The following is an 11,729-nucleotide window of genomic DNA, read 5'->3' as shown; positions in this document are numbered from 1 at the left end:
AAATAGATAAAGAGATGAATGTAAAGGAGATGTTCAGGTTAGATTTCAAGGTCATGATTTGGGGAGTCATTAGAATCCAGTTTACATACTGTACTTAACCTGTGCAAAAGTCTTAGGCACACAAATGGCTTGATGTAAAGAATCTGACTCTTTTATACTTTGGCATAATATAGATAATTCAGGATGATGACACCGCAACAACCCAATTTAACACAACATTCTTCCAATATTCTTGGTGTTTGAGGCTGCATTAAACAGAACAGCTCAGAACACCTGCTCACAGAGCTCTTCTACCCGTAATGTTTCTTTAAGGCGTTAAAGCAGCTGAACAACCGGTCGTTGTAGCTCGTAGATTTAGACTGATTGCTTTCGTGGAAACTGAACCAGCAGGGACAGGTCCAAATTTGTGGTCAACTGTAGATGTAGCGGGGTGGAGGGGGGGGAGCAACAACCATAAACCAGCTGCAGAGGGCAGCAAAGGAAGACTGTGAAGGTCAATTGAGGAGATTAAAAACAACATAAGTAAGTTGCTAAGTAGCTCGCCAGTTATGTTAATGACTGCAGTTAAATGTAAAACAAAGCAGGAACAGACTCCAGGGTCCGTTCTGAGTCTCAGTCGTAGTCATGCACACTTGGCAGTGGGTAGACAGAAGGCCATGGTGGAGGGAGGCACCAGGATATCAGTGAAGATAGGTCGATATCCTGCCGGCAGAGGGGGGGCGCTCTCCTCCAGCAGGTCCAGCACGGCCCCTCTGATGTCCCTGGAGACATCGCCACGGATGTCCAGCAGAACGGACACATGCTCTTCACTGAGGGAGGGAGCAGACACAAACATGTGAGTGAGTAACTCGGCATCTTTGTGGTTGTGACACACAGTAAGTGCTAACTTTGGGAAGTAGCCTGAGACTCAGAGGGTCTGCTCTCTCTTACAGGGTCACAGAATACAAATGTGGACTTGCTGAAGTCTATAATATCGTGAAACTGTTCTGTTAAAACTAAGACTCTGGTTCGCGACCTGGTCAGAACAAGTGCCCTTCTGCAGCTGGAGTTTGCAGGTTCTCCCCGTGTGTTTGGGGGTCTTCTCCAGGTTCTCTGGTTTCCTGCCACTGTCCAAAAACATGTAGATTTGAGGCTTTGGAAAATGAACACTCTAAATTGAGTGAAGGTTCGAAGGGTTGTTTGTCTCCATGTGGTCCTGTGATGCGACCCTCATGTGGAGGATAAAGCAGTAGGAGATGGAAGAATGGATGGATTTGTGCTGTATTATTTTGCTAGTATACAGAACTCTTTTTTAACTGGAAACTTAAGTTTCAAATTGCTTTGTATACTATTAAATATTTGCATCAACCATAGAGATAATCAGCGATTTTACATCATGGCACAAAGGAGGTGCTTGATCCAAGATACTGTAGACCTAAAGAGGCATATATTTTATCATCTGAGTGTCTTGTTAAGCATCTAAAATATGTTTTTCCTTATGTCTGTGCCGGCACTGGCAGCACGCCTGGTTTCCTAGCAGAGCCACAGTGGTGTGTGCACATAAGTACCTCATACAACTACACTTCCAAAATAAAATGACATGTACTATCAGTTTGAGGTCAGAGCGTAGCAGCATGGTGTTACCTGATGTCTGGGTATTTGGCTGCAAGTCCAGACACTTCCAGAGTGAGCATGCTGGGGTCTTTGAGTCGGATGAATTCGGCCAGGACAGGAAGTATAGCCAGAGGGTTCACTTCAGGGACTGAGCCATCGCCCTCCTACACAGGCAAATGGTTATCAATACACCTGAACTTCACCGACTATGGGATTGTGTCTTTTTCATTCATTGCATTTTCTTGCACCGATGTCATGTCTGTAAACCTCCACAGTTTAAATATTAATGTATATTTATGTTGAATAGTGAGACGTGAGATGAACGAGACCAAACATAATTCACACCAAACGTCTCTCATCTGCAAAAGGCTGCGAGGTTTTCACTGGAAAGGTCTCTCACCAAGCCGTGGAGGACTTCTCTGAGCAGCTGTTCGTCCTGAACCATCTGCTGAGCGAGCTGCCTCCTCTCGTCAGCGCTGCGACACACCAGCCTCTTCTGCATCACAGCTCTGACGTACTCCACCACCATTAGCCACTGGGCCTCCTCCTGCAGACGCTGCAACACACACACACACACACACAGAGGTAAGATTCAGCTGTACCTGTGAGGACTTGTGATAAGTTAATCGAGTGCATTAAAGTTGTGTTGATAGGGTCAATGTGAAAGGATTCTGAAGCCAAATATACCTTAGAGACCGCACTGCAGCTTCCCTTAGCATTAACATTTAATTCATCTCTGATATAAAGGATATATAAAAGCAGTTTGACTCATTACACAAAATATGGACGTGTATTTCTGTGACACTGGGATACAGTGAACCATTTATATTATTATGTAATACGTTTTAATGAGTTTTATTACAATTCTAAAAGTAATTTAAGCCCTGATACTTAAAATAAATGTTCGATTTACATAGCTTCCACAAAAATACTCAGTATAGGCCTGACTTCTACAGTAAGTCACTCTAACACTTTGTTATAGCAAACAGTGGCAGACCAGATTAAAAGGAGTTAGCCAAATAATTGGACAGATACATGATTTAAGTAAAGATTTTAAGCAAATAAACCAAATATTGGAGAGGTGTTCCACATATTCCTCTATTGCTTCACATCTTGGCTTCAGTGTGTTATTATCACACAACCCTCGAGCTCCACTCACAGTTTCACCCAAATAACTACAGTTAAACTAACCTCTCTGCAGGGCGGCCGGACACGGCCGTACAGCTCCAGGTGGTGCTCCAGGATGTGGCAGAGTTTGGGCGTGGGGCCTCCCTGGACGAGCCAAGTTCGGGTCACCAGGCCCGGGAGGAGCGGCTGCAGGTCCAGCAGGAGCTGATCCATCACCAGGCGACATGCTCGTCTCACCGCCCGGTCCAGAGCTGCCAGCGGGTTGGGAGGAGTGCGAGAGAACTGGCCAGCCGAGCGGGACGACTGCTGCTGCTGCAGGCTCTCTGTGGACCTTCTGCAGTACACGCAAAAGCACAGTGAATGTTCTGTTCACATGCTAAAGGTTTCATTCAGATTTCCCTGCTGCTTTTATCTAGAACGTTCCTGAGATTATTTACCGATTTTGTCATTCCTAAAGGTCTAGCGTGTTATGTTATTAGTGGAGCAAACAGAACTTCCATACATCCCTCCCTTTTCCTAGCATGTCAGGAAACTAGGATGATTTTCACATTCCAGAAAGAACCTTACTTGAGGATGATGCAGTTGCAGATGGAGGCCAGCAAATAGTGGAGGTAGAACTTGTTTTTGTTGTTGCTCGGATCCCTGCGATGCTCTTTGCCAAATTCCACCAAAGCTTCCCGAAACCTAGAGATGAAGAAGACATGAGAAAGACGTGAAAGGTTGACGAGGAGGAGGCAGTTACCTAAATGTGGTCGCCAAGCTACAACACAAACACACTCGACCTGTTCAATAGGTTCTCCATCTCGTAAAGTCCCATTTGTATCGTCTGATCTCGCAGCGAATCCCCGATCATCCGGGCCACGCGGGCATTCTCCTCCAGCATCTGTCACAAAACCAGTAGAGTAGAACAGGTTACATGACCCATGGCATCAGCTTAAAGGAGCAATAATCACAGTGAGCGGAGTGACAGAGATTAAAATGTTAGATTAGACTGGATGACTCTCACTTTTCAGCCTAAACTCTTAAGCTCTACCATTTTGACCACCAGTTTTTGATCAACAGCTGAACTTGAAGTAGAGGAAGAACCCCTGTTGTAGAATAGAATGCAGTTGTGTTGTTGCCTATTTCAAACCTGTGTGATGATTGTAGGCAGGCTGGTTTGGTAGAAGCCTTCATGGTCTGTATCTGGTTCCTGGTCTCTCTGCCAGTCTTGTAGCTCCACCTGTAGAGCTTTGTGCATCCACTCTGATACGCTCTTCTGTAACAGTGACAACACATAACCACACAGTCAGTGACAGCATCGTGCTTCTACACACGAACTAACTCTTAGCTTTGACGAGTGTCCATTGCAAAATAAGTAGTCCTGTATTATATATTCAGACCAGGACCTGGGACCGTGGTTGACTCACTCGAACACTCTGCACATATTTCCCCTGCAGCTGCTCCAGGCCTTCAGTGGAGATGAGAGGTCCCAGCTCTTCTTTCTCCAGCTCAGTCACCAGCTCTGGGTGACCCATCATGTCTGGGCTGCCGAAACAAGATAACATTTAAAATAAATATATATACATAAAATAATGATGATATGGCAGATGACAAAAGTTTGTGCAAAATTTTAGTCATGTGGACCATAAATCTAATGTGTTGTGTTGCCGTGTCTTTTGTGGCGTCTGTGGCACTGAAATATGTTTTTCTTTTGTCTAGTCTATGTGTGAAACACTGAAATTGAATTTAAGATGATTCCACAACAGAGCATAGCTGCGCCATTCAGGTGTTAATTAAAGAAAAGGGAAGTGGGAATACAAATTATAGCCTGTTCATTTGTTTAGATGCTCCAGAGTCACCACTGGACAATAACTGAGACCGTCATTATGTGTTGCACAAAGCCACAAAGAATTGAAGCAGAATCTGTGCAGACCTCACCTGTTGTAGATATGTAGCACCCAGTTGAGCACAGCAAATATTTCCCCGCTCTCCAGATCCCAGCTGCTAACCTAGGCCACAAATATCACTTAAATATGCATGCATATGTGAGGTCCTTTCAAATGATGAAACATTAAAAAATGTTACCACTAATAATAATTAATGGATTGTTTATTGTTTCATGAGATAATTTGAATGTTAATGAACAATATCAAAGGTAATATCGGTGCAGAATTCTCTTACAACACTCACCTGTGCGAGGTGAGCACGTAAACATCGATGGCTGGCCCTCAGGTAGGCTCCTGTTAGCCGATAATGTGGCGGCACACAGTGCTCCAGCAGGTGGCGCACAGTGGCCAGGTCAGTCATTGTGGCGTGCTGGAGAGCAGAGAGGTGTCCTGCCAGACCTGGACCACGCGTGTGCAGGTAGGAAACACTACGAAACCTTGCTGAAACTGCCTCCTCTAGTACCTGAAAGGTGAGGGTAGTTGAGAGAAAGGATCAATTATGACGCACAATCAGTCACTCAGAAGTAAACACTGTGTCAAAGATGACTGTACCTGGAAGAAGCACGCTCTCCAGCATCGAGGTCGTCCAGCAGGCAGAGGCCTGCTGTTGCCCCCGGTGCTGCCTCTCTCCTCCAGCAGAGCTTGGTCCAGAGCTTCCTCCCGCTCCACTATCCGCACTGCTGATACAAACGGTGTGGGATTCTGTCGGGCCAGAGCCAGAGCGCTGCTCACCACTGCCCAAAGCTCCTTACCTGCAGTTACAGGGTGGATTTTGGGGATGGTGTACCAAAAAGACTCGATATGAGGACTATATTAATAATTGCTGAGTGCAGAATACTTCATGCGGCAAGAAATCTCATCAGATTCCAGGTGAAAATTTCATAAAAAAAGCAGCACAGTTACAGCTACTCCAGGCCAGATGTCCTCCTGGTCTCACAGTGATGCAGAATAAAAAGAATAATAAGTATGAAGAGCTAGTCATGGATTACCGGAAGCAATATGGAATCGTCTACAGACATTGGCTGCAGAGGTTTTACAGAGCCTCTACAAAGCCTTGAGTGCATCTGACTGAGCCGAAAAACCATCACCAACATCATGAGGGTTTGTTCAGGAGCATTATTGAAGAGTTTGTATGCATTTTATCTGTCAGTTGATTTCAAGCACCACACAACCACACAACATTTATCATATTAACAGCAGCTCAAAGGATCATCCCCCCAACCTTAACTTAATCTCAGGCCCACAGCTTTTTTTGTCATGCGTTTAGGGCTGTACAATCGCAAAATCACTGAAATTGCAGGGCAATATTCAAACTAAGAGGCAACAGCAAGTATTTGATATAGAAAAGAAACAACAGCAATGATATTGCAGTCTTGCAGAAATTCACATTGTCCAAAAATCCTCAATTTGTTTCCAACTACGATGATCCAACTATATGCAAATGACTGCGTAAACCGTGAAGTGTCCTCACCCAGGGCCTCCACTAGCTGCCCAACACCAGAGAAATATTTGGCCACCAGCTCTTTGTCTTCGCCGCTGAGTGCACTTCCTGTCGTCCCAGAAGCTCCATGAAGCTGCCAAAGAATGTCATCCTGCCACTGTTCCAGATCCATCAGCAGAGCGTGAGCCTCCAGGAGCCGCCGGGATTCCACCAGACGCTCCGTCTCCGACACCATGCCGCGCACTGCAAAGGTCAAGTCAAGGGGAGCAGGAAACTGTCAACAATGTACACTAAACTTGTCGTTTCCAGGCAGTTTAAGAGTTGGACTTGTCCATTTCCATTTCCAGATCATAAGATCCTACATTCAACTATGTGCAGCTGATCAAATGTGAAAAAGTGAACCCAGTGTGAGTCTCACCAGAGTAAAGCCGAGGCAGGTTGCTGACAGCGGCGAGGAGCTGCCGGTGGTTGACTGACACTTCTCTCAGTCTCTCCAGTGACTTCACTCCCTCTGCGTTCACATTTGATTCCAGTCCTGCTTTCCTCAAAGCATGTGACACCTCCTTCAGCTCTGATCTGGCCTCCTGGAGCTGCTCCAGACCCCAGCCTACGCCCTCCAGGTAGGACTGGACCATGGACTGGGAGGAAGAAATAGATTCTTTTGCATATTAGCCATCATTTATGAACACATTTGATAACCTTTGATGCATGTGCGCGTCCCTGCTGTATCTCGTCACCTTTAGCCTGGTGTGTATGGAAGTCGTCCTCTGACTCTCTCTCTTTTTGTAGTGGCTCAGTCGCTCCAAATGTTCAGGCCGACAGAAAACGCCCGACGCCCACTTCAGGGCAGCACCGCGGGCCAAACGCTCGGCCCTCTCCACCTCTGGCCATACCTCTGCCACTGGCACTGTGTCTGTTAGGAAGAGCGAAGAAACATGTCATGGACCTATGAAACCAGAAACGGACACTTAAAATCCATACGAATGCATAATCTTAGGCTGCAAAAACCAAAACATTATTAAGTGATGATGCAGTCGTATATTAAATGTCTGCCAATAAACTCGACTAAATTGTATACACTGGACCTTTAAAACGAAGGAAAACAAGGAACTGGATCACAAACCTGACCAAGACCAAACAATCTTACATGCTGCTTTGTGGATTTCCTACTTTACAAAATTGAATATTAAATCCATTTCATACAGATTGTACAAATGTAAAGACGTTTAAAAAGTTGACAAAAACATATTGTATTCAGTCAGATGGAGCTCATTATTGAGCTATAAACGTTGTGAGGTTTCTCAGTGAATGTATACGTACTAATGAAATTACATTCACACAGCAAGAGGCCACAGTGGCCATGACATTTGACCCCAAAAATCTAACCAGGTTCATCTTTGACTGCCTGACTGTTTCCGTCACTCCCTTACATATCCCTAGGTTCTCAGAATCACTAGAGAACACCACAGACAAGTGCTCTATTGACCCTCTCTCATTCTTGAGAAGATAATTTTTCTAGCACAAAGACATTCCCGAGCAGATTTCCCAAGATGTCACATGTGACTGGACAAAGGGACACTCTCAGGTCTCCATGTGCAACAATCACTAATCGGAATCACATATTGTGGGATTTTGGTTCGTCTTTTAGGCCTTGCCTTATGTCATGTTGTTATGTTGACATGTGTACATGCAAATATATATATAAAATGGAAAATAAAAGAGTCCAAAACACAACACATAGTACACATGAAAAGGTATGTTCTGCTATTTTGGCCTCATGCTACGCTGGCTGTACATTCTGTGCGTGGAAACAGAAGTCTCTGATGCAGAAACTGCAATTTCTTCCGTCGTTACTTTCAAGCAATTGCCTTTGCAACTGAGGCACAACCTTCCCAGGAACTAATTATCAACCACATGAGGTTTAACTTACTCAACCAGCATCCTTAATAGTTCTGCAAGACAAGTTTTGTTTCAAGGTGAGAACATTCTCCTTTCTCATTCATACACTGTCCTCAAATGCTTGTGCGGCTCTCTCATGCTTTCACTGCTCAGCGACTTGCTGACTAGCAGCAATATTGATGTTCAGGACACGTGATACGCTGTACACTCTGAGTCAAACACACATCGCCGTGTCCTCATGGAGAGAGGGATTCTTTTACAGTGGCTGTCACTCTGGGACACAGGATATCATTTGTCATCTCTCAGCCTGCAGCAGAGGCAGCTCAGCAGTCGTCAGCGTGTGTCACATGACCAGGTGAATTCCACGTCTGAATCAGACTTAACTGAATAATGACCTGGTTGGTGACTCAGCAGAGAATTATGTGCAGCGTTGGGTCACCAGCACACAGTAGACTGGATTACAATGACACGCACACAAGAAGCAGGGATTCTGTCCGTCTGTCTGTCTCAGAGGAAGATTACGAGACTTAAAAAAGACGAGGATCAGGAGTGTGAGGAGAGTCGTGTAAGCTGGTGCTGCCGCAGCACATTAAGAAAAGAAAAAAAGCACCACAGCTGCACTGAGGACGACACAGCAGGTCATCACTGATCATCTCTGCTGTAACAGTGTGCAGCTTTGAAGGCAACACTGCAGAGAAAATCCTTACTTATCCTGCTTCTTACTTTTATTAAACTCGAATGGTTTGCTTTAGTGTATTAATTTTACTGTCAAAGAGAGAAATTAGTAGTTTCAAAAGCAGGCTGCAGAGTATCAAAAGAATGAGCCATACAAATCAATTTTTACTAGATTCAAGAGGTTTTTTTTATCCACAGTCAGACTTTTTTTTTGACAAATCTGTGTGATTTTTTAACTATAACGAGTTGTATTTTTTTTTAGATTTTATCGTTTGCCTGATCGAATTATGTGTCAGTTTGTAAAGATAGATGTCGTCTGCCTACTGGACGTAAGTGAATACTACTGACACATCAACATGATCATTCTATTCGATTCCTGATGTGTAGTACCCAAATAATTATTGTCTTGAAAGGAGAGGATTACTACATTTTCATTTCAAATCTATATGCATCGATCTGAGCCGTAAGTGCTGACGTCTCACTCTCAATATTTTTGTCAGCCACTAAGGGATGAGCCACATATTTTAGCTTCACTTTTGGGAGCTGCTATTTTGTCCACATTGAACCAGCTTGAACCATCCCATGCCCTAAAAGTCAGGGATCTACAGTATGACATCATGTTGTCGAGTTCTCCAAAGTAAAGCAATTCCCCCTTTGTAGTTATAATACTGCTAAGTTTCCTTCCTCTTTTTTTAAGGATTTGGGAAGTCATTAAAATGTTGACCTCCAAATATATTCTTGGCTTTGTTAACAGCAGATGAGGAAGTCTCACCCTCCCAAACTCCCTTTGGAACGTGTTGTCATGCTTGCCATCATTTCATATGACAGCAATCGTTCTGTGAGTAAAATGTTTCTATATGGCGTCCTTGTCCTTGTGTTAATTGTCTATAATATGTGTCGTAAAACAGGCACAATTCTGCTCATGAAGACGACAATAACCACTTAAATGGACCTGGTGGTGACTTAACTGTGTTTGAACCACCAGGGGATACTAAAAGTTTCTCTTCAAACAGACTGATGGACACACACACACACACACACACACACACACACACACACACACACACACACACACACACACACAGTAGAGCTCTTTGTTAAGTCAGAGTTAACAGCTTCTTCAGCCTGTTCAGTGAGTGGATGTAAACAGGAAGGAACCTCCGTCACACTGAGGGTAGATCACTCTGCCTCGCTTGCTTTTCAACATCCAAAATCCAAAGCACAACAGCCTGTCACTCAAGACATGGACATTGAATTCATTCATTTCTCTCACAGAGAAGCAGCAACACACAGTCATGCACAGCTTTGTTATGGATTTAGACGAGGAAGTGGGTGTCGGCCTTCACCAGTGGCCATCAAGTGTGTGTGTGTGTGAGTGAGTGTTTCCCATTACCTCCTGGTTTGTCACCACCATTCTTCTGCTCTCCTGCTGACATTGAAGTTCACTTTTCGGCTGCCCATCCACCGGACCAGTCTCCTTTCCCACAGTGGGCGCCCGGGGTGCGACACTGTAAGAGGAGGGCGAAGGAGGACAGATGAGATGGAGGAGAGGAGAAGAAAGGGTGGAGGAAAGAGGGCACAAATCCATTCTACTGACGGCTTTCCCTCTTTTCCCCCTCACGCACACACACACACACACACACACACACACACACTCTCTCTCTCTCACCCAGACACATCCTCTGCTGAGAGGCCAGCAGGAAAGGGAGGGAGCTGAGGAGGAGGGGGGGTAGAGAGAGGGTGGTTAGTGGAGGAGAGAGAAGAGGAAGAGGATAATGCCTGAGGGAGGGGAGGTGGGAAAGGGGAGGGGAGAAAGAAGCAGGGACAGGGAGAGTACCGGTAGACATGCTGCATTCAGGCATATATGAAGATGATGGTAAATAAGACAACATTCACCTTTTAAAAAAAACAAAAAAACAATCCCAACTAAATAACAACTCACTACCATCACATCTGTCATTAATGATGCATTAATGTTGTATCAGTGGCTCCTTTAACGTTTACCTTTTAGCCAACGCTGTTTTCAAAGGACAAAAATCATGGCATGGAGGAATTCTTTACTGCTCTGAGCTAGCAGGTCAACTGCTCTGTTTCCATGACAACAGAGCAAACCACTCATGAAGGGCATGCGTTGAAGAATTTGACATTATTCACTCCAAGCAGTTTTCTGGGGGTAAGGGAACTTTATGATCATTTTGGTCCTTGTTTTTTTGAAAGTTTTGAAAACTAAATTTGTACTTCATTTGTGCAATAATTAGTATTTTTAAAAAGTGTATGAAATAAAGTGTCTAAAGAGGATAATTAGAATATAGTAGACTAACGACTAGAGAGGGTGACAGAAAGGGAGGCTAATCTTTTGTGAGTCAGAAAATCTCCACGAGACGATGTATAATGCATAAGTCAAATGGGATTGGACAGCCAAGAACTAATGGAGCCATTACTCTTCCATTTTCAGGCACTTTACAGGTGCCGCAGATGATTTAAACCAAACAGGAGTCATGACTCTTCATAACTGGATTAGCCAAATCATTAGGCTTTCACTTCCATGAACATCAGGCAGATAAACTCTTGTGGCTCCGTTTCTTGTTTTTTTTTTTTTTTTTTTTAATGAAAAACAATCAAACAAATCGTGTCATTGAAAGCCACCACCATGTTTAAGCCTCCAAGCCTCACAGACCTTTACATTTAAAACAAATTCAAGGCACAGATTTGTGAAAGAGACTTTTTTAAGAACACCCACTTGAATACAGATTTCTCTTTTGGCCACCTGGGGGCAGTGGAAACAAGCTGCCCCATTCAGTATACACTGTTGTAAAAGCTGACCCCTAAAGGTCAACATTTCATAAGACATTTTAGATAATAGGAAGGGTGGGACAACACTTGTTTGTGCCGGGACCGAAGCCAGAACCTTGGCCATGTTTCCATGTAATTTCCTGTTTCTGTTTTCTACATTGAATTTTAAACTCAAATTTGGAAGCATGGAAGAGGAGTTTAAAACCTTAAGGGAATAATTTGGTCAAGAGCATTCATGGTGTGATACTGAGTCATCCTTCCAGTGTTCTTTA

The 11,729-nt window shown here is 44.1% G+C and overlaps 1 protein-coding gene across 1 annotated transcript; it reads right to left on the bottom strand.

The window, feature by feature from the left end:
* Nucleotides 1–622: 622 nt before the first annotated feature.
* Nucleotides 623–10,173, bottom strand: exoc3l1 (exocyst complex component 3-like 1; the record flags this gene model as incomplete). The annotated part of the gene is made up of 15 exons (XM_083894011.1): nt 10,058–10,173; nt 6,828–7,003; nt 6,509–6,728; nt 6,121–6,333; nt 5,202–5,401; nt 4,894–5,112; nt 4,642–4,712; nt 4,131–4,248; nt 3,854–3,979; nt 3,504–3,604; nt 3,289–3,405; nt 2,785–3,055; nt 1,994–2,149; nt 1,624–1,757; nt 623–809 (listed from the first exon to the last, which is right to left on the bottom strand). Exons 1-15 carry the CDS (start codon nt 10,098–10,100, stop codon nt 623–625), a joined length of 2,352 nt encoding a protein of 783 aa, XP_083750137.1. The 5' UTR covers nt 10,101–10,173.
* Between the last annotated feature and the right edge of the window lie 1,556 nt (nt 10,174–11,729).

Source organism: Microchirus variegatus (genome assembly GCF_963457635.1).
Source record: "Microchirus variegatus genome assembly, chromosome: 8".
In the NCBI taxonomy this organism is placed as follows: Eukaryota; Metazoa; Chordata; class Actinopteri; order Pleuronectiformes; family Soleidae; genus Microchirus; species Microchirus variegatus.
The sequence above is the reverse complement of the archived record's forward strand: the minus strand, read 5'-3'. Positions and strand labels throughout refer to the sequence as shown.